Raw genomic sequence first — 27,812 nt, forward strand, 5'->3', positions numbered from 1 at the left:
TTAGATGGAGAGAAATAGAGAGTGACTTTACCATAATTTGACCTAAATAACAGTGCCATATAGTGCTAAATAATAGTGCCATATAGTGCTGAATAATGATGCGATACAGTGTTAAATAACAGTAACATACAACAATAAATAGTGCGATATAGTGCTGAATAATAGTGCCATACAGTGCTCAATAATGGTGTCATACAGTGCTCAATAATGGTGTCATGCAGTGTTAAACAGTGCAATATAGTGCTAAATAATAGTGCCATATAGTGCTGAATAATGGTGCGATACAGTGTTAAATAACAGTAACATACAACAATAAATAGTGCGATATAGTGCTGAATAATAGTGCCATAAAGTGCTCAATAATGGTGTCATGCAGTGCTCAATAATGGTGTCATGCAGTGCTCAATAATGGTGTCATGCAGTGTTAAACAGTGCAATATAGTGCTAAATAATAGTGCCATACAATATTACATAATAGTGCCATACAGTATTACATAATAGTGCCATACAGTATTACATAATAGTGCCATACAGTGCTGAATAATGGTGCCATACAGTGCTATATAACAGTGCTATACAATGCTAAAAAACAAATACTACCATACAGTTCTTACATAATAGTACTATAAAGTAAATGCATAACACTGCCATACCGCACTCATTTAAGGAGGCTCTGTCACCAGATTTTGCAACCCCTATCTGCTATTACAGCAGATCGGCGCTGCAATGTAGATTACAGTAACGTTTTTATTTTTTAAAAACGAGGATTTTTGGCCAAGTTATGACCATTTTTGTATTTATGCAAATGAGGCTTGCAAAAGTCCAAGTGGGCGTGTTTAAAGTAAAAGTCCAAGTGGGCGTGTATTATGTGTGTACATCGGGGCGTTTTTACTACTTTTACTAGCTGGGCGTTCTGACGAGAAGTATCATCCACTTCTCCTCAGAACGCCCAGCTTCTGGCAGTGCAGATCTGTGACGTCACTCACAGGTCCTGCATCGTGTCGGCACCAGAGGCTACAGTTGATTCTGCAGCAGCATCAGCGTTTGCAGGTAAGTAGCTACATCGACTTACCTGCAAACGCCGAAGCTGCTGCAGAATCATCTGTAGCCTCTGGTGCCGATGTGTCCTCGCTCGTCTGACACGATGCAGGACCTGTGAGTGACGTCACAGCGTGATCTCTCGAGAACACGGCTGTGTCTGCACTGCCAGAAGCTGGGCGTTCTGAAGAGAAGTGGATGATACTTCTCGTCAGAACGCCCAGCTAGTAAAAGAAGTAAAAACGCCCCGATGTACGCACATAATACACGCCCACTTGGACTTTTACTTTAAACACGCCCACTTGGACTTTTGCAAGCCTCATTTGCATAAATACAAAAATGGTCATAACTTGGCCAAAAATGCTCGTTTTTTAAAAATAAAAACGTTACTGTAATCTACATTGCAGCGCCGATCTGCTGCAATAGCAGATAGGGGTTGCAAAATCTGGTGACAGAGCCTCTTTAAGTAGGGTGTTTACAACTGGCCTTGTGTTTGGCCACCAGTAGTGGAGGTCTTGGTGGCAATAACAGCTTTTTCCCATACTATAAACTGCCTAGCAATGGCAAATTGTTTTACAACTGTAAGGGTCAGTTCACACGTTGAGTAAATACTTTTCCGGAACGGGATTTGTTGCCTAAAATCAGCAGCAAATACAGTAGCAGCAGAGTGGATGATATAAAACAAATCTCATCTACACGAGTGGAAAAAACGCTCAGAAATTGACCTGCAGTGCGGAATTTTATTCCGCAGCCTGTCAATTGTATTTGCGCAAATGCTGCTTATTTGTTGCAGGTTTTCCCCATAATTATTTAATTTGTCTTCAACAGGGAGGTAAAACCTGCAACAAATAGCAGTTGTTGTTGCGCTGTTTTTGCGGCAGGTTCGAAGCGATTCCACCACAAAACGCAACAAAACGCAACTCAAAAAAAATCTTATACTTACCCAGGAGTCTGTGTTCCTCCGTCCAGTGGGGCCACATGGTATGACGCTTCATCCAATATGACCACTGCAGCCAATCACAGGCTGTAGCGCCAGTCACACGGGATGAAACATCATTCCAGGAGGCCGGCCTGGATGACGTCATAGGGCCGACCTCCTGGTTTACACGTTTCATCCCATGTGACCACCGCTGCAGCCAATCACAGGCTACAGCAGTCTCCAGGGAGAAAACGTCATCCCAGGAGGACGGCCTTCTAGCAGGCTGGCTAAGTGCTGCAGTTTTTCGCAGCGGACCATCCGGGCGAAAAACTGCACCACGGAATTGTGGCCACCAGATACGCCCCATGTGAACTCAGCCTAAGGAATATGGAGTCTCCTCAAAAAGATAATTTTCTTTTTAGAAGATTTCTTTAGTTGTCAAAATCTACACCATGTCCAGTCTGCAGCCATAGCATAACCAGCAATCAGGTGGGAAACACAGCAGCCTGTGTTCTATTTCCCTGCAGCGCCACCACAGGGGAAATGGAGCATTGCACAGTTTTCATTGAAAGCAATAGGCTGTCCATGTAATGCATGGACGTGCCAGGTCCTCCAGAACTAAAGGCACTCCGCTCTGGATAATGGATGAGGACAGCACTCAGAATTAGTTAAAAGGAGAGCAATGGAGCGGGGATGGTAAAGTGCACGAAAATGGGCTGTGCATCTGATTGGTGTAAAATGCACCAGGTGGAATTCCTGTGGGGATGGAGTCCCCAGGAGCAGTTTACAAATTGTATACAGTGCCTTTGGGTCAGGTGTGGCATTACAGGTCGGCACAAGAGTAGGACGTCTTTGCACCCACCACTACATTGCTGGTCCGTTTGTTGGGACAACACAATCTTAAAGGTGTTATTCGGGATTCTTAGGATAGTCCATCAATATTAGATCCATGGGGTCCTACTCTTGGCACCCCCGCAAACCATCTGTTTGAAGGGGCCATACAAGCGCCACAGCCTCTTCATTGTTCACATCGTTTTGGTACCTGTTCATACTTGCACGAGTTGTTACTTTTGTAGCGGTTGTGCAAGGATTTACAGCGCTGTCCCATTCAAGCCCGATCCTTGGCGGTGTAAAGTAGTTATTACAGATGAATGCAATATCTGCCAAGTTCCACCCCGTTATCCGCTCAGTAGATGATGCACCCCTAACTACTGTAACTACATTCAAAATAATTATTTCATTTGTCCTCAAGTTACTGCCTGATTATCAATATGATCTGAATGTCGGAGATGTAATTCTACGGGGAAAGCTCTGACCAAAAATAGAGTCTCATCGGGGAATCTCTCGCTTCACGTGTAATTACCATATTACTGAGGCGTTTATGACGGAGCCAGACCGCTCTGCAGGAGATCAAATGAACATGGACATAGAAAAAGCAACGCACACATTAAATTAGTCAGACTTTACAACTTCATTTTCATATTAGATGTATGGAAATTCTTAACCCTTGCAGAATTGGTCTAATGGAAGGATCTACCAGTCTTTGGACACTTCAAATATATTTCCAACAAGGAAGCAACACGTAATCACAGGGCTCCATATTAACATTGAGAACAGGGTCCCCGCTGTGGCCACCAACAACCAATTGAGTTTAAACAGGCTTTCTGACTTTTAACATTAACGGCGTATCCATAGGAAATTCTCAATGTGTCATCAGTGCCACCGAGCATGAGAGGGTCACATTTTTTCCATGCACAAAATTATTCTCGTCCTCTAACTCGTAACCATTCAAGTGAATTATTTGAAAGCCACATCATTTGCTTAGCAGCGGTCTAACATGATTGGGCCATTGGTAGCAGCCAGGTGGCACCAGTATGGATCTTTGTGCATTAGAGAAGATTTGTGGCACAAACACTTCGGTTCCAAGTTGCCAGGTAGAGGAACATGGTGCCTGGGTTCCACCACTGGTTCATTGATTCCTCAACTCTCAATGAATATTTGTATCATGCTTTTTGCTTGGTAACTCTTGAATATATTTGGGCAGTTACATAGATTTAGGCGCTGAAGGAAGTTGGTGACATGGTTGGTGACATGGTTGGTGACTTCGACCTGTGGTACACTGGCATGGCCACCTACCAGTCTACAGAAGAACTAGTAGAACATCTTGATGAAGTTCCACCAGCACTTCCACACCTAAGATTTTAGAGCAGAAGACCACTGGTCAGTGTTGGAGTCAGAAATGTTATATTGGTGGTCAAGTGAAGTGGGCACGGGGGTGGAGAAGAAGACAGTATGTTTATTTGTTTCTTGTTTCTTTTTCTTTAAAAGCAAAATAAGAAAACGTGTGTGGTTGCAATTTATAACTGAAAGGAAAGGGAACTTTGAGAGAGAATGAGGAAGGTAAAGGGACAAGTCAGTGCAAGGTTCCTTTTTCTTCATGTGTCCCATATATAAATAGGAAGGAGAAAAGAGTTCATTAAAGTTTATGTAACCAGCCTAGAAATCCAAATTCATCAAATTACTATAAGACATGTTGGTGAATATGGTTGGAAGATGTAACGGAAACCATGGAGGCGGTGCCGGATCCGTCATACGATGAACACCAACAGTGCCTGACGGACTCCATTGACTATAACAGGGTCTGTTGGAGTTCCATTGTGGTGTTCGTCGTTTTGACGGGAGGAATAGAAATGCATGGTGCACTATTCTTATGATTCTTAGACTATAACTCAGGTTCAGTACAGGATAAGTAATGTAATGTATGTACACAGTGACTCCACCAGCAGAATAGTGAGTGCAGCTCTGGCGTATAATACAGGATGTAACTCAGGATCAGTACAGGATAAGTAATGCAGCAGAATAGTGAGTGCAGCTCTGGAGTATAATACAGGATGTAACTCAGGATCAGTACAGGATAAGTAATGTAATGTATGTACACAGTGACTCCACCAGCAGAATAGTGAGTGCTGCTCTGGAGTATAATACAGGATGTAACTCAGGATCAGTACAGGATAAGTAATGTAATGTATGTACACAGTGACTCCACCAGCAGAATAGTGAGTGCAGCTCTGGCGTATAATACAGGATGTAACTCAGGATCAGTACAGGATAAGTAATGCAGCAGAATAGTGAGTGCAGCTCTGGAGTATAATACAGGATGTAACTCAGGATCAGTACAGGATGAGTAATGTAATGTTCATACACAATGACTCCACCAGCAGAATAGTCAGTGCAGCTCTGGAGTATAATACAGGATGTAACTCAGGATCAGTACAGAATAAGTAATGTAATGTATGTACACAGTGACTCCACCAGCAGAATAGTGAGTGCAGCTCTGGAGTATAACACAGGATGTATCTCAGGATCAGTACAGGATAAGTAATGTAATGTATGTACACAGTGACTCCACCAGCAGAATAGTGAGTGCAGCTCTGAAGTATAATACAGAATGCAACTCAGGATCAGTACAGGATAAGTGATGTCATATATTTCCAATGACTAAACTATTTCGGAAGATTATGGCTATACACTATATAAACTTTAAAATGATGTGTACATGCCCTTTAATATATCTCAGTATTTATATCTCTTTCTTTAATATTTTCTTCCACATGAATTACCCTTTCGCAGATGTTCCTGTGGTAGCGCTCAGTCCAGTATCAGCGAATCATTATATTCAGTGCTTGTTGTCAGCATTATAATCACTGCAGCATTTTCCTTTACTTGCCTGCTTACAATGCAGACTGAGCGCATGTTTCTTCCCAATTCACCTGCCCTATTTTCATATTACCAGCTTCCCTGCCCATGATGTCCCCACTATAATGTGTGCACTGTTGTGGTTGACTATCTCCAGCATCGGTGCAGAACAATATAAGACACCAGGAGACAGGCATCAGACAGGAGAGAGGACCAGGGTAGTGATGTCAGAACGCACACACCTCCCCCCACCTCCACACAGCCAGAAGGAAGAATCCTTGGGTGTAGGGAGGGAGGATGCTGCAGACTCAGCCTGGGTAGCCCTGTGCATTATCCATGCTGCAATCGGGCCCCTGAGAAGAATGTCCTCAATATTACAGGTAACATTGCATGCGACTATCCCGAATTTCTGCAGACCTTGCAATATAGATATAGATAATGTATTGTTATTTATATTGTTTGTGGTTATCGGTATTTGCTGCATGCTTTTTGTCCCCATTTTAATAGTAAATTTCCTTTTGCTGCATCCCCATGTGAACCATATATATCTACGGACATGCGTCTAGCAGGAGATTCCGGCTAATCGTATGCATTGATAGACAGAGATACATGTGATCTGTAGCCGTAGAGTAGGATAGTCCAGTCGGACGCTGCTTCTACTACAATCTGTATTTTATTCATCACGTGACCCTTATCGGCCAATATATTGTGTATATTGCATTTTTCTGAATATTTCACTTACCCGTTACATTATTATTATGTTTATGTTGTCATTGTTGATCTTGTCTTCTTGCCTGCGGTGGTTTTAAGTTATTATATTCTCTTTGGTCCCTAAGCTCAATGTCCCGTGTGTCCGATGTTGTGTCTGCTTACGGTCTTTGCTGCTTTTTCTATTGTTTTAATTGGCTTTTTATGTTTATTATTACATGATCTTAGTATTACATTATTGTTACATTTATCTAGCTTGTTGCGATACATTAAAAATATTGGTAATAGGTTAAGTAGATACAGAATATTGTATATTGGAAAGGGGTAGATGTAACTTATACTGAAGCATCACATTTGATGTCAATAGTAAAAGGCCTTTTTATTGCCACCGATTCAATCATCTCTTGAAAAGTCAAATATTCCAATGACTAACAATGCTTCAGACAACTGGTATTGACATGGACTATTTGTATGATAACAGGCCGGTGGGATTTCCTAATACTTACGCCTCATAGACCAGCAAGGCCTATGTTCCTGTAATGCAGCTCAGAGCTTGGCCACCCCCTCCTGGCTCTGTGCTGACTCAGCTTGGGGCTAATTGTGATTCTATCTTCATGTTGTGCTCCCACATCAGAAATAACTATCGTATTCAGCTTCCGTTTGCAGTATTCATCACTTAGCCTTCTGCCAATGGGATGCCACCAGAGAAATAAAAATATACATATAATTCCGTATTAGATATAAAATAACATAGAAAGTGTCACCCAGATGTAGTCCGTGGTGGATTTGGACATGGATATATGGGCAGCTGTAATTCTTTGTAAAAAAATATTCTAAGGTATTAGTTGACTGGTTAGTCTGGCAACACAAAGATGGCAAGCACTGTGACCTAGAATACCCTGAGTTTCAAGCATCTGCTCCCTAGTGACCAACTGAGGGAGAATCCACTACATGGTAACCCTGTGGGATAGCGCCAACTTTCTAATTGAGTTGGAAAGCATCTGTCCCGTGGTGACCCCATGGATGAATGTGTAGCTTAATTCCTATGGAGCACCTTTCAAGAAGAAGTTCACTTGGCATCTCACACAGCCAACCAGAAGCCTACTGTCTACTGATGAGGAGCAACAACTCCGAAATAGTGCTGTCTAAAGAAGAGTTATGTTTCCAGGCTCTATAAAGGATTGGACATTGACTTACCAGGTGTTCGAGGCTCAGTTCACAATAAGTTTTTGGCGCTGATTTTGAAGCAGAAACCGCATCGGAATCAGCCCCTATTTATTTTAATAAAAGGAAAAGGCGAGTTGGTGTTTTTCGGGCAGCTTTTGGCCGCTCGTGGAAAAAAAAAATCGGCATGCCGTGGTTTACACCTCTGACCTCCCATTGAAATCAATGAGAGGCAGAAAAATCCTGCGGCCCTCGTTTCTGAGTATTTTTCGCAGCGTTTTATGACCGCGGTCAATGGCCACGTGTGACAAACGCGAAAAAAGGTGGAAAAATAAGTGCAGGTAGTTCAAAATCTGCTTCAAAATTCCTGAAGGAATTCTGAGGCAGATTTTTTCTGCCTGCCATAAACTCTGTGTGAACAAGGCCTAAAGGTGGCACTATAGAGACAGTTTTTTTTCCTGCTGTATAAGAACTACTTTGCATACTTTTTCCCAGGGAGCATTGCTCTCTACCAGCTAGATCTCCGCACGAAGATTCCGTACCTTCCGAGATAGAGAACAGATGGGGAATTGATGCTGGGTGCCTTCTGGGCCACCTCTCTGTGGGGCTTGGGACAAATGAATCGGGCAAAGAAATGAATCAGGCAAACATAGCTGATCAAGTTTCTCTCCCTAAATAGTGATGATATTAAACAATGTACAGTAAATGATATAATTGGCAAGCATTGATATAGGCCACACCACAATAATGTAAAGCCATCCTTTAAATCCTTCCAAATACAATGCAATGTTATCCATAACCACATTTTTCTTTTGCAGAAATAACAAACCAGTCCATAATGTCTACATCCGTAGCGTCGCCGCCAACTGACCCCACGCTTCCAAACATGGTTACCCAAGAATTCTGGAGGTCGCAGGTGTGTGGCTACACTTCATCCGTAACGGGTCATATCAGCCATCGAGCCAACAATTTCAAAAGACATCCAAAGAGAAGAAAACTAATCCGGCCTTCACCACCTCCTCCCCCCAACACCCCATGTCCTCTTGATTTGATTGATTTTGTGGACCTTCATCCTCGGAGATCTTTTATGGAACTTTTATTTAATGGGTGCATTTTGTTTGGAATCGAGTTCTGTTATGCAATGGAAACGGCGTATGTCACACCGGTTCTCCTTCAGATGGGTCTTCCAGATGAGTTCTATAGTATGGTGTGGTTTATCAGCCCCATCTTGGGTAATACAAATTTTTACATGGTGTTTCGGTAGAAATCTGGGCCTCATTTTTAGTGCGCACCTATCATGATTTTGATCATCTTGTGGCCTATACCAATTCATATGAAATGCAGCCTATCATTGCTTAATATATTTTGTATATGACCTTCAATTGTGGAGATATAACTGTATATGTTAGTGGTAGGGAAAAACGTATCTGTGGCCATGTAACGTGGACATAACACATATACATCTCTTTACCATGGCAATATGCTGAAACTTTTTCACTATAAGGCCTTATTCACACGAACTTTGAATACATCCGTGTGACGTCCGTTAAAACAACGGCTGTCTCACGGACGCATGTTTTTTAATGGGGCCGTTCACACGGCCGTGTGAAGGGTCTGTTGAAAAATATAACCTGTCCTATTTTGTTCATTTTTCATGGATCCCTCCATAGACTCAAGTCTATGGGGATCCGTGAAAACGGAACCTGCACGGGGGCACCTCGGACGTGAAAAACGTCACGTTTTTCACGTCCGAGTTTCACACGCTCGTGTGAATCTAGCCTAAGGTTTAATGCACATGGCTAATTATATCACCATACAACATTCGAGTTGTACGGAGCGCTAATAGGGCACCAATAGACTTCTAGGGGGGCCAACTGCATACCTTCCATGTCAGAATTGTCTCAAAACAGACCTGAAAAGGACGCGGCTCATGAAAATGTTCCTAAAGTGCCTTAAAATGTCTTAAAAGGGGCTTAAAATGTCCCGGGAGTGTGGATGTAAATGTTGTGGAAGTGGAGGCTACTGTACCCCCGTCTAAGGGCTTAGATGCTTTTTTTTCGGTTGGTTGCTCTGGAGCAATTAAAAAATAGTTGCAAAAGTTTTTCTGCCCTTTAAAGCGAAAACGTTTATAACGATTATTAATAGAGACATATTCATATACAAAAGCAAACTGAGGCTGGATTTACTAGTCGAGATCTTCATTATGATTTGACTGAGAATTCACAGAATGTAAATGGAACTTAAAATCTTTTTGTGTAAATTTGGCCTAGCAAATATAACATGAGCAACCGCAGGAAATGGATCGCCCTGTATAAAGGGTCAATAGATAATAAAACACACAGTGCTGGTTATAAATACCCACAGATCGCATACAATCTCCCTCATGTGGCAGCACGTTTACCTGCAATGTTTGTAACATGTTGAATGTTTTTTCCCCTTAAGGATTTCTGCTCCAACCATTGCTGGGAGCGTGGAGCGACACCTGCACCTCCAGATTTGGCAGGAGGCGACCATTTATACTTGTCCTTGCAATAGGTAGGTGTTCAGATCACCCGGTACACAAAGGTGTATACAACAGGGTATATAACATGATATACAACACGGAGCATAAAGAAATAAACTATAGGGAATAGTAAAGTGTTAGATGAAATACCACAGAAATGGAGAGATCTATCTATCTATCTATCTATCTATCTCATATCTATCTATCTATCTATCTATCTATCTATCTATCTATCTATCTATCTATCTATCTATCTATCTATCTATCTATCTATCTCATATCTATCTATCTCATATCTATCTATCTCATATCTATCTATCTATCTATCTCATATCTATCTATCTATCTATCTATCTATCTATCTATCTATCTATCTATCTATCTATCTATCTATCTATCTCATATCTATCTATCTCATATCTATCTATCTCATATCTATCTATCTATCTATCTATCTATCATCTATCTATCTATCTATCTATCTATCTATCTATCTATCTATCTATCTATCTATCTATCTATCTCATATCTATCTATCTATCTATCTATCTATCTATCTATCTATCTATCTATCTATCTATCTATCTATCTATCTATCTATCTATCTCATATCTATCTATCTATCTATCTATCTATCTATCTATCTATCTATCTATCTATCTATCTATCTATCTATCTATCTCATATCTATCTATCTCATATCTATCTATCTCATATCTATCTATCTATCTATCTCATATCTATCTATCTATCTATCTATCTATCTATCTATCTATCTATCTATCTATCTATCTATCTATCTATCTATCTATCTCATATCTATCTATCTCATATCTATCTATCTCATATCTATCTATCTATCTATCTATCTATCATCTATCTATCTATCTATCTATCTATCTATCTATCTATCTATCTATCTATCTATCTATCTATCTATCTATCTATCTATCTATCTATCTATCTATCTCATATCTATCTATCTATCTATCTCATATCTATCTATCTATCTATCTATCTATCTATCTATCTATCTATCTATCTATCTATCTATCTATCTATCTATCTATCTATCTATCTATCTATCTATCTATCATTATCTATCTATCTATCTATCTATCTATCTATCTATCTATCTATCTATCTATCTATCTATCTATCTATCTATCTATCTATCTATCTATCTATCTATCTATCTATCATTATCTATCTATCTATCTATCTATCTATCTATCTATCTATCTATCTATCTATCTATCTATCTATCTATCTATCTATCTATCTATCTATCTATCTATCTATCTATCTATCTATCTATCTATCATTATCTATCTATCTATCTATCTATCTATCTATCTATCTATCTATCTATCTATCTATCTATCTATCTATCTATCTATCTATCTATCTATCTATCATTATCTATCTATCTATCTATCTATCTATCTATCTATCTATCTATCTATCTATCTATCTATCTATCTATCTATCTATCTATCATTATCTATCTATCTATCTATCTATCTATCTATCTATCTATCTATCTATCTATCTATCTATCTATCTATCTATCTATCTATCTATCTATCTATCTATCTATCATTATCCATCTATCTATCTATCTATCTATCTAAATTATTTTAAATATATTACAAATTATATGACAGGTCCACTTTAAAGAACATCTGCACCCAAAAATCAAAATTAGGGTATGTTCACACAGAGATTTTCACGCTGTTTTTGACTCAGAACCGCATAAAAAAAATGCCCGAAAACGCATCCCATTGATTTCAATGGGAGGCACTCAATAGCCGTGGCCGAAAAACGGCGCAAGAAAAAAACAGGCAGGGCAAAATCTAATGCTGCCTGCAAAAAAACTCTGTGTGAACTAGGCTTTAAGCTGCACTGAGAAGTCTGTGTGTTGTGTTTTCCTCCTATGTCAGGCATTTGGGGTGCAGTCACACGCAACAGATTTTGTTGAAGAAATTTCTGCGACTGAAAACCAGTTCCATTTATCTGATTGTGGTTATTTCTGCATGGATTTCTGCAATTTCCATTCAGACGAATGGAACTTATTTTTAGTCACAACATTTTTTGCAAGAAAATCTGCTGCATGTGACTGCACCCTTAGGAATTACTGCAGGTTTTTCAGTACATCTACATGTAGAAACAAAAAAATGCTCCAGAGCGTGGAGCCGAATTCCAGAAGTGGCCGCTTACATCAGCCAGTTTTAGTAGATTTAGAACATCACTTATTCACAGAGTCACCCAGGCTTCACAAAAATGCTGGCCCCTTCCCCTCGTTTTCGCTACACGCACAGGCCATTCTTTTCGTCACAGTTTTATCAGTTTTTTCTAACGGATAGCACACGGACCCATTCATTTATATGGCCCCATGCACACTACCGTGTTTTTCACGGATCCATGTGGGGGCCGTGGGGTGGTTCCGCAAGACTCAGAGCAGGTCTTGTTCCTGTCTGTTTATTAAACAAGAGTCTCACAGGACAAATGCATATAGAGGTGGGAAAAACACTCAACCACCCATATGAAAAATTAGAGATAAGGACTCTAACAATATATGATAAACCGGAGAAACAGAGTCCATATATATCAATGTATGAAACAACTAAATATCTTTATTAAGAAACAAGAATAAAATACATAAAATAACATAGACAGAGAATCCAAAAATAATCCTTGAATGGATCACAAAAGTGTACATTGAGTCACTGTATATATTGGAAAACACAGATAGTATGCACAGTTACTATGACTCAATGTAACTCCAACATGGGGTGCATTGACATAGTATGATTTGTATAAAAAACAGGCAAAGTGCCTAACTCTGAAAGGGTCTATAATGACCGAGAAGTAGATATTTATTGCCTAAAAAATGGCAAAAAAGAAAATCCAGAGTGTGCACTTACCCATGTATGGGAGGTGGAGTGTGACCCAGCGGTATAGGATAGCGCCCCGACGCGCGTTTCGCCCGTAGCTTTCTCAAGGGGTGCAGATGTTATACTGGTGCCCTGTTTATATGTACATCGATAGAGTCATCTGATCTCCCCTCTGCCAATCAGGAGCCAATCTCAGCGGCGCCTGACTGTGACGGAACTTGGATATCGCCGCCGGACCTCAGTGACCCACTGCGCATGCGCGAATCCCGGGACGCGTCACCAGGGAAACAGCGCAGGCGCAGAGAGCCATATTGAAAGCCCGGCCGACGAACACCAAGTCCTACCTCTTTCTTATAGGTCCCATCCAAAAGGCCAAGAAATGTAAGTGTATATTAACAAAGTTTTAATTCTGTAGGATGCTCGACCTACTCTCTATGAGAGTAGTCATTTAATCTCCATGATGAAGTATAAAAATTATTAACAGGTTAAATCCCTGTATATTAGCACCATCTAGTGGTTATATTTTGAAATGGGCAGTTTATGTAAAGGGAAATTAATAACTAACATATAAGTGTGTGATGTATTGAGAACGTGATGTAAATGTGAACAAAAAGGTTCAAATAAAATAAAGTGCAAGTATGAGCAATGGTAAATCGTTAGAGATACAATTACATAACATTTATACATAACAGTGAGTATAAAGGGTTATAATCCTCAGATAAATTAATATATACATAAAACACTGTAATCAGAGGAATACACGTGAAATAATAAATAAATAAATAAATAAATAAAACAAAAGTGATTAGGGTTGAAAGTAAGAAACAAGCAACACCACAAAATAGACAAATATTGAATGTTAGAGTGCATATTATATCACAAAAAAGTATATATTTAATAAGTAATAAGGAGACAAATAATCCAATATATAAAATACAGATCACATGTATTCACAAAAGGACAAAACATCCCATATAAATGTAAAAGCAGTGATAGAGCATAAATAATAAAATCGAGCATTCTTTTTTCTTTTCCACGGCAAATCTTGGGATCCATATTAGTTGCAGAGATGAAAATGTCAGATTTAAATGGAAGTACAGATCTGAGTACTATCGAAGAAACAACAAAAAAGCACTTTAATATCATTATAAAACATCAAAAGATTATAAAATTAAAAACCTAGGTAGAGATATCACAGAAAGGCTGCAAAACTCAAACTTTCATTTAAACCTAAAGGGGTCATGGTGTCAAGAACTGCAATCCATCTGCATTCTTTTTGGGCCAACATGGTCTTCGCATCTCCACCTCTGACACCACAGTGTACCCGGTCAATCCCCCTAACCTTAAAGCTTTTAGGGTCTCCTCCATGACAGAGCTTAAAATGTTTAGGGATGGTTTTAAGTATGGTTAGATCCTCAATTTCTTTTGCCGCCACTATGTCCCTAACATGCTCTCTAACTCGAATTTTAAGTTGTCTAGTAGTGAGGCCCACATAGATTTTAGGACAACCACACGTGGCATAATAAACCACATGATTAGTGTTGCAGGATATGTACTCAAGAATTTTAAAAGTACGTTCACCACTTGTGGATGTGAATGTGGTTGATCGTACCACATTCGCACAGGCCACACAGTCACCACATGGGTAGCACCCCTGAATAGGGCCTCTGGTCGAGAAGGGCTGTAATTGTTTGGGCACATAGTGGCTTTTAATAAGGATATCCTTGAGGTTCTTAGACCTCCTTGCCGTCATCTGAGGATTTTTTGGTAAAGAAGACACCAAGGCCTGTTCAGTCTGCAGTACAGGCCAGTGTTTCTTTAAAATTGATCGCATCAGTTCCCATTGGTTGTTGAAGGTTGAGATAAACCTGACCACATAATCATCCTTCAACCTGGCCTTAGCAGGATGTAATAATGTCCGTCTGTCGGTATTTTTTTGTTCCTGTCTGTGTTTGCGGCTTGGTCTCGCCCATTCAAGTCAAACCTATGGAACATACGGAACGGATGTGGAGGACACACTGATGACACGGCCCGCAAATGACGGACAACGGATCCGTTGTTTGCAAGCCTCAAAATACAAATGGTAGTGTGCCTGTAGCCTTACTCTTAGGTGTTACGCTAAATTTAATACAGCGCCTCCTGTCTGGAAGTGAAAGACTGGCGTAAATTACAGCATAAATCTACTCCAGCTCATAGGTGGAGTACATACAAATTTCTGGTTAATGGACGGCCAGAGATGCGCCTGACTTAAGAGACTATTAATTAATTTCAAACGTGTCGAGTGGCCGCAGTGATTTTTCTTGTTATGGATTGGCACATCACATGATGTTTCCTTTGTTCCCAGGCGCCTTATTTGGCCTAACACTTCTACTTAATGGAAGAGACATAGGATTGTCTGTGGCCGATACGAGCATCGATCATAAGTGGGGCCTCATTCTAACAATCTGTGGAGTGGTCCTCATGGACTTTAGTGCCGATTCTGCAGATAATCCTAGCCATGCCTACATGATGGATGTGTGCAGCCCAGAAGATCAAGACCGGGGACTGAACATTCATGCTCTGCTGGGAGGTAATTGCTTATCTTATAATTAAAGGGGTTTACTGTATTTTTCTTTAGGATAGGTCATCAATATCTTATCAATGGGGGTTCGACTTTTGGCACCCCCGCCACTTAGCTGTTTGAAGGGGCCATGGATTCTCGATGGAGCGCCACGTCCCCTTCACAGTTTATCTAAGCACAGCGCCATACATTTGGTTGTGGCTGTGCCTGGTACTGCAAGCAGAAAGCTGCTCAGTCCTATGCAAGTGAATGGAACTGTGCTGCAAATCTACGGCACTGTGCCTGGGTAAACAATAAAGGGGACTGCTCGGAAACCCCCCTCTATGAGACAAATGGAGAACCTCTCACATAGAGTGTTTCTTGCAGACTAGGCCCGTCCATTTAAATGGCCGTCGTGTAATACTACATTTCCCTACAGTGGCCTGGGCTTCTTAAGCCGTACCCGCGTCGCTCAGATGATTGCTGGGCTCAATTATTTTTAAAAAGGGTTTGATGAAATGTGACACCCTGTTTAACCACATGGCAAAAAAATGGCCGTTTCGTTATAAAATGTATATCACAACTGCGTCATCCATACATGTGATCAACTCCAATCTCTCTTTTATTTTTGTTATAGAGAATGACAATTAGTCATCAGTCTTTGATAAATGTCACCTAAAAGTATTCATTGCTAGGAGAGATTTGGTGGGTAGATAGAAACAGAAACAACCCGGATGGTGGCTGCGGTTGCTGCTGGGGCCGCTGTGTAATGATCGCCGATTCCAGCAGTTATAGACGCAGCATTACTTACAGATGATCATCATTAATCATTTATTCTTCTTGCCATTGAAATTCTATTTTTATCAGTCCTCCCGCAATTCCATGTACTGCAGCACGGTATTAAACACTTTTGTGGGAAATTATTTCATGCGTCAGTCTTCATCTAAAACACATAAAGTGCGCACGCCTCTTAATAAATGAAGCACATATCTGGCTGTCACATTTGCGCCAGCTTAGATTTGCGCTGCCAGAGGAAAAAGCTCCTGCCAAACACCTACGGCGGCGGCGGCTGGGGTGTAACTAGGGAGTGCCGGGACCCTCCCTATGATTAGACCCCTCCCTAGCTTAGCCCCCTTCCAGGCCAGACATATATATTGTATTCTGCTTTGCGTACAATGCCCTACACAGCCCAGCATCAGGACCTTTGTGAGCAACACTGCTCAGATCGCCTGATATGGATCCGCCCCCCCAGCAACTGCGATCGCTATGGCAGTGGGCGGGGTATTATCTCCCAAAAGGACATAGAAAAGGGACACCCCTGTATGTATTAGGCCTCATTTACACGAGCGTGTGCGTTTTGCGCACGCAAAAAAACGCAGCGTTTTGCGTGCGCAAAAGGCACTTGACAGCTCCGTGTGTCATCAGTGTATGATGCGCGGCTGCGTGATTTTCGCGCAGCCGCCATCATAGAGATGAGGCTAGTCGACGTCAGTCACTGTCCAGGGTGCTGAAAGAGTTAACTGATCGGCAGTAACTCTTTCAGCACCCTCGACAGTGAATTCCGATCACAATATACATCAACCTGTGAATAAAAAAAGCCGTTCATACTCAAGAACTTTCTGCTTCCTCCAGTCCGGTCTCCCGGCCGTTGCCTTGGTGACGCGTCCCTCTCTTGACATCCGGCCCCACCTCCCTGGATGACGCGGCAGTCCATGTGACCGCTGCAGCCTGTGATTGGCTGCAGCCTGTGCTTGGCCTGTGATTGGCTGCAGCTGTCACTTGGACTGAATCGTCATCCCGGGAGGTCAGACTGGAGGAAGAAGCCGGGAGTTATCGGTAAGTCAGAACTTATTTTTTTTTTTACACGTTCACGTATATTGGGATCGGAAGTCACTGTCCAGGATGCTGAACCAGTTTAACTCTTTCAGCACCCTGGACAGTGACTGTCTCCTGACGTCGCGTACCGTAACATTTTTTGCCGGGTTCGGTCAAAACGAGTTCGGCCGAACCCGGTGAAGTTCGGTTCGGTTCGGACGGTTCGCTCATCTCTAAGACACTCCGTTTGGATGTTAGTAAACAGAAAAGCACGTGGTGCTTTTCTGTTTACATTCAGAGTTTGACAGCTCTGGCGCGAATCACACAGTTCGCACGGAAGTGCTTCTGTGCGACCTGTGTGGTTTTCACGCACCCATTGACTTCAATGGGTGCGTGATGCGCGAAAAACGCACGATTATAGAACATGTCGTGAGTTTTACGCAACGCACTCGCGCTGCGCAAAATTCACGCATTGTCTGCACTGCCCCATAGAGTAATATAGGTGCGTACGACACGCGTGAAAAGCACGCGCGTCGCACGCGCGTATATTACGCTCGTGTAAATGAGGCCTTAGATAGTCGACCGTCCTGCCAAAATTGGCGTTTTCGGCCGACGTTTATATAATGTGTTTGGGCACCTTTAATAGCCCTGTTCTCCAGGGTGACAACACCAGTGGGAGTAGTAATGTCTGCAGAACTAGTTGTCACTCAGCTTTCCCACAAACAGGAATATGTAGCTAAGAAACGTCTAAATGAAAAATAAAGCAACTTTCCAAATAGTCTTAGTTTAAAATCGCCTATCATTTTGTGTCTACAGCTCCTATGTAGACCTATGTATCTCCATGGTAACAGACTACAAAAAAACTCTTACTCTACAGTTACAATGTCATTCATCTGACCCCTACTTCTTGCTAGCCTAACAAATGGAAGGCAATAAGAATTAGGGGACAGATGGAAGAGTGTGTGGTTGAAAGGATCAGACTACACAGGGTTTGTCTGTAGTCTGTTACTATGGAGACACAGGTATGCATATAAGCTTTATTCACAAAATAAAGATTTTTAATTGAGACTATTTGCAAAGATGCTTAATTTTTCATTTTAGTTGACCAAAAAGAACAAATCATGTATTTATATTGACTGGTTACATAGTTGTGCTTTACTCTTGAAGGTCTTGGCGGCGGTTTTGGATATGTAGTTGGTGGCATTAACTGGAACAAGACTGAGTTTGGAAAAGCAATGGGAGGACAGTTACGAGTCATCTATACCTTCACATCCATAACTTTGGCCATCACCACCATCTTGACCTTGATCAGTATTCCTGAAAGACCTCTTCCGTCCTTCAACAAAAAAAAGAAAGTGATGAAAAGCCCCAGTCTGCCTCTCCCACCATCACCCCCTGTGTTTTTTGAAGAACAAGAGAATCAAACCATGCCCTCACAAAATTCCACCCATTTGTATGCCAGCTTTACCAGTCCGATCTCACCCCTCAGTCCTCTCACACCAAAGTATGGCAGTCTGATCAGCCGAGACAATTCCTTAACAGGGATTAATGAGTTTGCTTCTTCTTTCGGCACCACCAACATTGACAGTGTTCTTATTGATTGCTTTACTGGGGGACATGAGGGCTTCTCCTCAACCTCCGGAAGTTTGCCAAGACAATCCAGTAGTCTTCCCCGAGTACCTGAAAGTCTTTACTGCAGCGGAAACAGAAGCCTGGATTCTGCCGAGAACTTGACAAGTCCTGCCACAGACAGGAGTAGTCTGAGAGTCGGATCCCTTGATGCATCAAAGTCTAGATCATCAGGAATTCTGAAAAGGCCACAGTCATTAGCTATACCAGACATAGTAACCGGGATGTGTCCCGAGAGCAGCCGGAGGCGAAATGTAACGTTCAGTCAACAGGTAAAATGGACAAGATCAGAACTATGTTATTTATTTATCTGCTAAAACTTCTTAATAATTAGTTTTAAATTATCTTGTGTTTTAATTTATCCTTATTTTATGCCATTGACAGAGTTTTGTATAAAGGGAACTTAAGTGGTTGACAAGATACAGTATTGTTAAAGCGGATCTGTCATCATACTTTGGTCTAGTTTTTGGCATATAACAAAAAAATACAGCCAACTTGTAGTTATAAGTACGGTATATTCATGGGGGGAGCACTACCCCACCTCTTGCCCACCTCACTGGTGACTGATGGCTGCTGGGTATTTGCATGTATGCATGATGGCCGTTAGTCACTGGAGAGAGTCCGCTGGCCTAAATTAAGCCAACCAAGAGGTGCCATAATGAAGAGAAAAGTGCCTAACATGTCAAGCAAGATGCATCAAATTTATAATTTAAATTTGATGCAGCTTCTGCCTGCCTGGGTTAGTCTTAAGCTGTCTAAGTAATAATATATCTGCCCCAATATTTTTTGTGCCATTCGGGCTAATCTGCATGTAACATAAAATCGGCTTTTGTAAAATTCCAAACTTACTTAAAAACAGTCCAGTAGTACCTGCCATAGTAACTACTATAGTGTCTCTCTGGAGGAGCCAGTATGTCCCTGTATTATATGGACAGAACATTGATATCAATAGGCAACATGTAATTCTTCATTTCGCCTGTGGTGGAGCTGCAGGGGGGTGAACACTTAATGTATGATTGCCCTGCAGATTACAGTTGATCACTGGGGGTCTGAGAAGTTGGAAACCCTTTGATAAGCTTAATTTTGGGGACACTTCTAGCAATAAGAGATTGTCCGAAGGGATTCTTACTTTACGGGGACTTGATCTTTTAATATCAGCAAAGATCTTTGTAGAGAGTGTAATTATAAGTGATCAGATCTTAATATATGTAACGAGATTTATTATGGCAGGAAGTAGAACAAAAATGAAAGAGACTCAGAGAGTCAGCATGAAGGATCTAGACTCTAGTATTAGGATCGTTGTAGTATACTGTACATAAAAGCTGAATAAACATATAATGAATACCAATATTGAAGCTTCAAAGTGGCCATAAACATTCGACCATTTGTCCGACAGTTATAACCCCGGCTCCCCATTTATAGAAACATTTCGTTTGACAAAACATGTAAGTTACATCTAGAAGGGGGATCAGCAGCAGCCGGACAATTTGACATTACTTTTCTTGGGCAAACCAATAAGACCGGACAGGTAATAACCCGATCCTGGTTTCCATTCATTTCTATTTAGTTGAAATCGACAGGATCCACTGACAAAAATCTAATGGCTATGCTCAGCCTAAAACTGGCCATGCCCATAAGATAAAAGTCAGCCGACTCGCCACTGATGGCAGATATCAGGGAAAAGAGGGATCGACATGTTCAATTACAACATCCGCGATTCTTTGTTTCTTTCGGAAGATAAGACGCTGCCAGGTATCTGACAGCGGCTTCTTCCCCCCTTCCCACTGTAACAAACATGGACACTCGGCCATCTTTATGGTGAAGTTGGGAGAAATAGCTGTTCAGACAACAATTGGAGTTGAGAGAAAATCTGTTATGTCATGTGTGTGGTAGGCTTAAAGAGGACCTGTCACCTCTCAGGACGTGTCTGTTTAGTAAATACTTGTATATATATTGTAAATAATATATGACTGTATTGACAACTGGGTGTTACTAGTTGGGGGTGTGTCTCTACAGAGTCTGATACTACCCAATCAGTGCTGAGAGTCTCAAGACTGTGTAGGGACACGCCCCTTTTGACAAGTGGAATGGTAACGCCCGGTTGTCAACTTACATTTCTAGGAGGAATAATAGAGGAACAGCACAACACAGATTATAAACTAAAGATTCTCCAGAATTGTTATATCATGGGGAATACAAGTATTTACTAAAATACACATGTCAGGAGAGCGGACCGGGCACTTTAATTAACTTCAACCTTCTATAGCCCAGTCCTGGAGGAAATTTTGCCCATTTGGGACACAGGTATTTTGTTTTCGCACTAAGGAAAGGAAAGTTTCTTTCGATTTCTGTTGATTTTTGTTGACTTTGAGGTCCTATCAAGGCTCCTGTGCATGACTTAATGTTACGTGGTTTGATTTCTAGGTGTTTCTCACTGTATTGTATGCTGATATGGAGTTCTTATGGTGCAGGTGGCTAATATATTGCTGAACGGAGCCAAGTATGAAAGTGAACTCAATGGATCAACTGAGATTTCCCATCGACCACTTTCAATGAAACTCCTGTGTTCATCCATCTGCCACATGCCTAAAGCTCTGCGTAACCTGTGCATCAATCACTTCCTAGGTAAATTCTGTGACCTCAGATGCCTACAAGACTCTGGGATTTCTGGTCTTATATAATTAAAGATAAGTTATAGAATGAAAAGTTTTGCAATTTTCTGAATTACTTTGTGTTTCAACCCCTTAACATTTTCAAGATTTCCGCTTGCTGTCAGTGAATTGGAGCACTTTATAATAGTAATTTAAAAAAAAAGCTCTGACACCTATAAAGATATATTCTGAAACGAATCAGCGCCAAATGTTAGACCTAAAAATACCATATGGTGAAAATGTGGGCAATAACTTTAGGGTGTATTTACATGTATCGCTGTTATTGAAATTGTTTTAATTTTTGTATTTTTTTTTTTTTTAAAGGGTGCGTTTTTTCCGCAATTGCAAAAATCCCATCAAAAATTGAAATCGGGCCAAGCAAAAGGGGTAGAGGGGGAAACAAACACCAGAACCTTTTGTCCTGGGTAACAATACATGGCACCATTACAGGGGGGCCAGTTTCCCCTTTGTGACGGGGCCACCTAACTTTTGGGTTCGCCACTGATTCGCACTTGCTGTTTTTGCAGCGATGTTTTTATGCATCTTTTTTTATTTCATTTAAATATTTTATTGTCATTTTTACAAAAAAAACGGCAGAGAAGAAATTGTGGCAGAAACGGCAAGTGTGTATACTGCTCAATAACGGAGGGTAAATACAGTCCTAGAAATCGGTGATATTAGGGCTGAGTTGTCAAGGTGTTTGAGATGGAAGAACGCGTATCTGCTTTAGATATCGGTGCTGCTCTCAGGTAACAGTATGGAAGTCCGCTGGAACAAATGTCAATCTATTTATATAAAACTGAGGGGATTGTAATGACGGGGTTAGGGAAACGGACAAGTGAGCCCTAATCTACCCGCCACTCTGTCCCTGCCTACTTGCAACGACCCGCCCTAGGCGACGGGGTACAACTGGGCAGCGGTCCCTACGCTCAGTAAGTGCATGAGACAAACAGACAAGGGTACACAAAGCAAAGGGAAATTGGGCAGTGGCCCACGGCAACACCGTGAGCAACAAGAGTGGTGAACGAGCCGAGTCAAACCAGGAGGTAACGAGGTACCAAACGCAGAGCAGGAGAGTAGTCAGTAAGCCAGGGTCAGTATGGAGCAGGATCAAATAGTTAGAAGCTGTAGCTGGGCCAGGAAACCACACGAGAAGAATCACAAGCAAAGGAGGAACAGGAAAGGCAGGTATAAATAGACAGAGGGCGGGAGCTAGCTCCGTCTGGCCAGGCTGCGATAGGCTCTCCCGCTCCTCAGCCTCCCAGCCTTAGTGGTGGAAGCTGGAGTCAGTCTCACAGACATAGACTCAGGTGCAGACTGATTACCTATGGGCGTATACACAGAAGTTGTGTCTGGCAGATCCTTTACAGGGATTTTACAGAAAATTAAGTTTTCTTATAATGATATTTATCACATGAACAACAGGAGAAACTTTCTGACATCTTTTCCTCTGCAGGGTGGTTGTCCTTTGAAGGCATGCTGCTGTTTTATACTGACTTCATGGGAGAAGTGATTTTTCAAGGGGATCCGAAGGCTCCTCACAATTCTGAAGATTATCACAAATATAATGCAGGTGTTACAATGGGATGCTGGGGGATGTGCATATACGCATTCAGTGCTGCATTTTACTCAGGTATCTAAACCATCCTTACATATTAGTATTGTGCATGCTTTGTGGGGGAGGGGATTTATATTACAATATGTTAACGTGGTCTATATAGACATAGATAAAAGGTAGACAGACAGACAGACAGACAGACAGATAGATAGATATGAGATAGATAGATAGATAGATAGATAGATAGATAGATAGATAGATAGATAGATAGATAGATAGATAGATAGATAGATAGATAGATAGATAGATAGATATGAGATAGATAGATAGATAGATAGATAGATAGATAGATAGATAGATAGATAGATAGATAGATAGATAGATAGATAGATAGATAGATAGATAGATAGATAGATATGAGATAGATAGATAGATATGAGATAGATAGATAGATAGATAGATAGATAGATAGATAGATAGATAGATAGATAGATAGATAGATAGATAGATAGATAGAGATAGATAGATAGAGATAGATAGATAGATAGATAGATAGATAGATAGATAGATAGATAGATAGATAGATAGATAGATAGATAGATAGATAGATAGATAGATAGATAGATAGATAGATAGATATGAGATAGATAGATAGATATGAGATAGATAGATAGATAGATATGAGATAGATAGATATGAGATAGATAGATAGATAGATAGATATGAGATAGATAGATAGATAGATAGATAGATAGATAGATAGATAGATAGATAGATAGATAGATAGATAGATAGATAGATAGATAGATAGATAGATAGATAGATAGATAGATAGATATGAGATAGATATGAGATAGATAGATAGATAGATAGATAGATAGATAGATAGATAGATAGATAGATAGATAGATAGATAGATAGATAGATAGATAGATAGATAGATAGATAGATAGATAGATAGATATGAGATAGATAGATAGATATGAGATAGATAGATAGATAGATATGAGATAGATAGATAGATAGATAGATAGATAGATAGATAGATAGATAGATAGATAGATAGATAGATAGATAGATAGATAGATAGATAGATAGATAGATAGATAGATAGATAGATAGATATGAGATAGATAGATAGATAGATAGATAGATAGATAGATAGATAGATAGATAGATAGATAGATAGATAGATAGATAGATAGATATGAGATAGATAGATAGATGGATATGATGTGATCAGTTTAGAGATATAATTGCACATTTTAACTATTAATATTTGTATCATTTATCAGCTATACTGGAGAAGCTGGAGGAATATTTCAGTATCCGCACCCTGTACTTTATAGCATATCTCACATTTGGACTGGGAACTGGTCTGGCGACATTGTCTAGTAACCTGTACATAATCCTGTCTCTGTGTATTACACACGGCGTCCTGTTCTCCACGCTCTGCATCCTCCCATATTCTCTGCTGTGTGATTACTACCAGAATAAACAGGTCAGAGATTTATGTTTCATTACATCTTCTTTCTTTCTTTCCATGGCGGGGTGGGGGGGGGCATTTTTTTGTACTCCCCAATAACGCTCTCGATGCCAATTTCCGTCACAATTGATATTCACATTACAGTAATGGTAAAGAAATGTCAAAAAGAGGTTTTGCTTATCACTTCTGAATGTCCCTCCCTTCATGCCTCAGGGTAAGGCCAGATTCAGACGAACGTGGGGAAACACGGACCTGAAAAACGTGACGTGACTTGAGTCTATGGAGGGATCCGTGAAAATGGAACAAAATATGACATGCTCTATTTTTCGACGGACCCGTCACAAGGTCTGTTGAAACAACGGCCGTGTGAACGGCACCATTGAAAAACATGCGTCCGTGTCACGGCCGTCACACGGACTTAATCAACGCTCGTGTGAATCAGGCCTTAGACCCGGATTTCATATTCTCTATAGCTTGCGTGCATAGGAAAAGCGGAGCAGTTGCCCACAGCAACCAATCACTTTGCAAGTCAATTTTGAGAGTTTTTTGTTTTTTTTAATAAAAGCTGCAGCCTGATTGGTTGGTGCTGTACTCGTCTTTTGCACCAGTTTTGAGAACCCTTACCACCACTACCTACTATAATACGGCTACAGATTAGAATATGTGGGAGAATCTCACATGTGACTGGAATTGCTATTTAAAGGGATTGTCTAGTTTAGGGTAAGGCCTTACAGAGCAGCATTGATGCCGCCGACAGCCGCACCTGCACCCTGTCTGCACGGCTGTCAAGTTGCTAGTTAATGGCCCCATTCCGTGCAGCCATTAATGAATACCCCCTTTATGGGGTCACAATGTTGCAAGTAAACAGCCCTTTTCCCCACAACAACGCGTGGCTATTAACTACCAACTTGACAGCTGTGGCTAAAAGGGTGGCGGAGCGGTTGTCGGCCGCACCACGGTCACTTCAATGCCACTCTATGGGGCCTTAGGGTATGTGCACACACACTAATTACGTCCGTAATTTACGGACGTATTTCGGCCGCAAGTACCGGACCGAACACAGTGCAGGGAGCCGGGCTCCAAGCATCATACTTATGTACGATGCTAGGAGTCCCTGCCTTGCTGCAGGACAACTGTCCCGTACTGAAAACATGATTACAGTACGGGACAGTTGTCCGGCAGCGAGGCAGGGACTCCTAGCATCGTACATAAGTATGATGCTAGGAGCCCGGCTCCCTGCACTGTGTTCGGTCCGGGACTTGCGGCCGAAATATGTCCGTTAATTACGGACGTAATTAGTGTGTGTGCACATACCCTTACCCTTAAAAAGTACATTTTCAAATACCCTATAAGGGAGTTGCCCACTCAGGAGCCTTCACCAGAGTGGAGAGAAACTACAAAAAGTGTATTGGGCTCCGGAGGGCCCGGCATGCTCATGCTTTACACGGACAACCATTCATTTCAATGGACACCGTGTAATGCTTCATTTCCGATGGCGCTGCAGGAAAATTTAGCTCTCACTGTCAGGTTCTCTCACAGGTCACGGCTGATTGTGGGGGACGCTCTTTGATCAGCTGATGGCTGGGGGGACCCTTCTAACGAAAAGGGATTGTCCAAATCAGACAACTCTTTTAGGCCAGGATCACACACACGGTTTAGATGCAGTTTTTCGCTCCGTCTCTTTAGCCAAACACAGAAGGGGACACAAAAGAAATGAGATGCATCAGTCTTTCCTTCATACCATTCCTTCCTTTTGGATCCACTTCTGGTTTTGGCTGAAAAAATTGAGTCAAAAACTGCATCAAAACTGTGCGTGTGATCCTGGCCTTAGGCTGGATTCACACATGTCGTTTTTGATGCTGTTTTTTTTAGCCAAACACAGGAGTGGAAACAAAAAAAATTTAAGTCTTTCCTTTATACTTTTACTTCCTTTTGGATTTACTCCTGGTTTGGGCTTAAAAAAATTGCAAGAAAAACTAGATCAAAAACTAAATGTGTGAATCCAGCCTTAGCTTTAGTCAAAAAAGCGGACGTGTCACCTGAATATGCTGCTGTATTTAAGGGCGGCATATTACAGGGACATGTAGGCTCTCTTATTAGCCCATACGGCACTAGAAAAAATTGTACTATTTGGCTAACAGTGCCTAAAAAGGAATACAGCGGACTCCTAGTTATCAGTCCACTGTATTCACCCCCCTCACCAGTGACTCAGAGCGGCCAAATATCTGGATTCAAACAGTGCAGCAGTCAATCACTGGTGAGAGATGTGAGGGGGTCCAGGGAGAATGCTCCCTTCAAGAATACAGCGGACTCCTAGTTATCAGTCCACTGTATTCACCCCCCTCACCAGTGACTCAGAGCGGCCAAATATCTGGATGTAAACCGTGCCGCAGTCAATCACTGGTTAGAGATGTGAGGGGGGTCCGGGGTGAATGCTCCCTTCAAGAATACAGCGGTCTCATAACTTGCCTAAATATGACATGCTTTGTTGGCCCACTTGGTCTGATATGGTTCACGTATCTGTTGTGCCAGGGTTACCTGAGAGGAGTGGTAGAAAACCATATTGCCCATTCTTTCTAGGAATGCCAGTACATAGGGGTATGGCAGCAATGAAAAAGTATTACATAGCTGTTTATGACCCTTATTTTTTCCCTCTAGTTTGTAGGCTCCAGCTCAGATGGAAGCAAGCGTGGCATGGGTGTAGATATCTCCCTGCTCAGCTGCCAGTACTTCCTTGCACAGATGGTTGTGTCCATTGTGATGGGACCTCTGACGTCGATGGTTGGCAGTGCCAGTGGCGTAATGTACTTTTCCAGCCTCATGGCATTTGTTGGCTGTTTCTACTCTTCATTGTTTGTCATCTATGACATCCCGCCAAGCGCAGACCTGGATGATGAAGAACAACCGCTGCTGATTAACATCTAAAGGACATTTTACAACTGAGACTTTGTTTTAAAAGGAAACCCATACCGGATACTGAGCTCCCGTTTATGGGTATTTTTGCCCCATTGCCCTTCAAGACCAACAACTGCTGAACAAAACTGTACAAAATAAAATATTAACCATGTCACAAGAAGTATCTGTATCTAGCTTCTATGTGATATGCCTGCAGGACCGCATGGAGGAAGCGGGGGGGGGGGGGTAACCAATAATCATGGGGTCCCAGCGTTAGCATGGGACCACTTCTGCCATGGCCAAACATATACTGG

General features: G+C 41.3%; 1 protein-coding gene across 1 annotated transcript; it reads left to right on the forward strand.

Annotated features, from left to right (window-relative positions):
- The first annotated feature begins 5,721 nt into the window (after positions 1-5,721).
- On the forward strand, positions 5,722-27,679 carry SLC45A1 (solute carrier family 45 member 1). Its single transcript, XM_075839502.1, has 9 exons — positions 5,722-6,033; positions 8,344-8,757; positions 9,968-10,060; positions 15,270-15,494; positions 18,447-19,180; positions 21,380-21,533; positions 23,016-23,192; positions 24,413-24,618; positions 27,262-27,679. Exons 2-9 carry the CDS (start codon positions 8,364-8,366, stop codon positions 27,526-27,528), a joined length of 2,250 nt encoding a protein of 749 aa, XP_075695617.1. The 5' UTR covers positions 5,722-6,033; positions 8,344-8,363; the 3' UTR covers positions 27,529-27,679.
- The last annotated feature ends 133 nt before the right edge of the window (positions 27,680-27,812 follow it).

This window comes from Rhinoderma darwinii, chromosome 10 (genome assembly GCF_050947455.1).
Source record: "Rhinoderma darwinii isolate aRhiDar2 chromosome 10, aRhiDar2.hap1, whole genome shotgun sequence".
NCBI classification, from domain to species: Eukaryota; Metazoa; Chordata; class Amphibia; order Anura; family Rhinodermatidae; genus Rhinoderma; species Rhinoderma darwinii.

Coding starts and splice junctions, on each gene's coding strand:
- SLC45A1 (XM_075839502.1), top strand. CDS start 8,364: ATGTCTACATCCGTAGCGTCGCCGCCAACTGACCCCACGCTTCCAAAC. Junction 8,758..9,967: donor GTTTATCAGCCCCATCTTGG/GTAATACAAATT, acceptor TTTCCCCTTAAG/GATTTCTGCTCCAACCATTG. Junction 24,619..27,261: donor ATTACTACCAGAATAAACAG/GTCAGAGATTTA, acceptor TTTTCCCTCTAG/TTTGTAGGCTCCAGCTCAGA.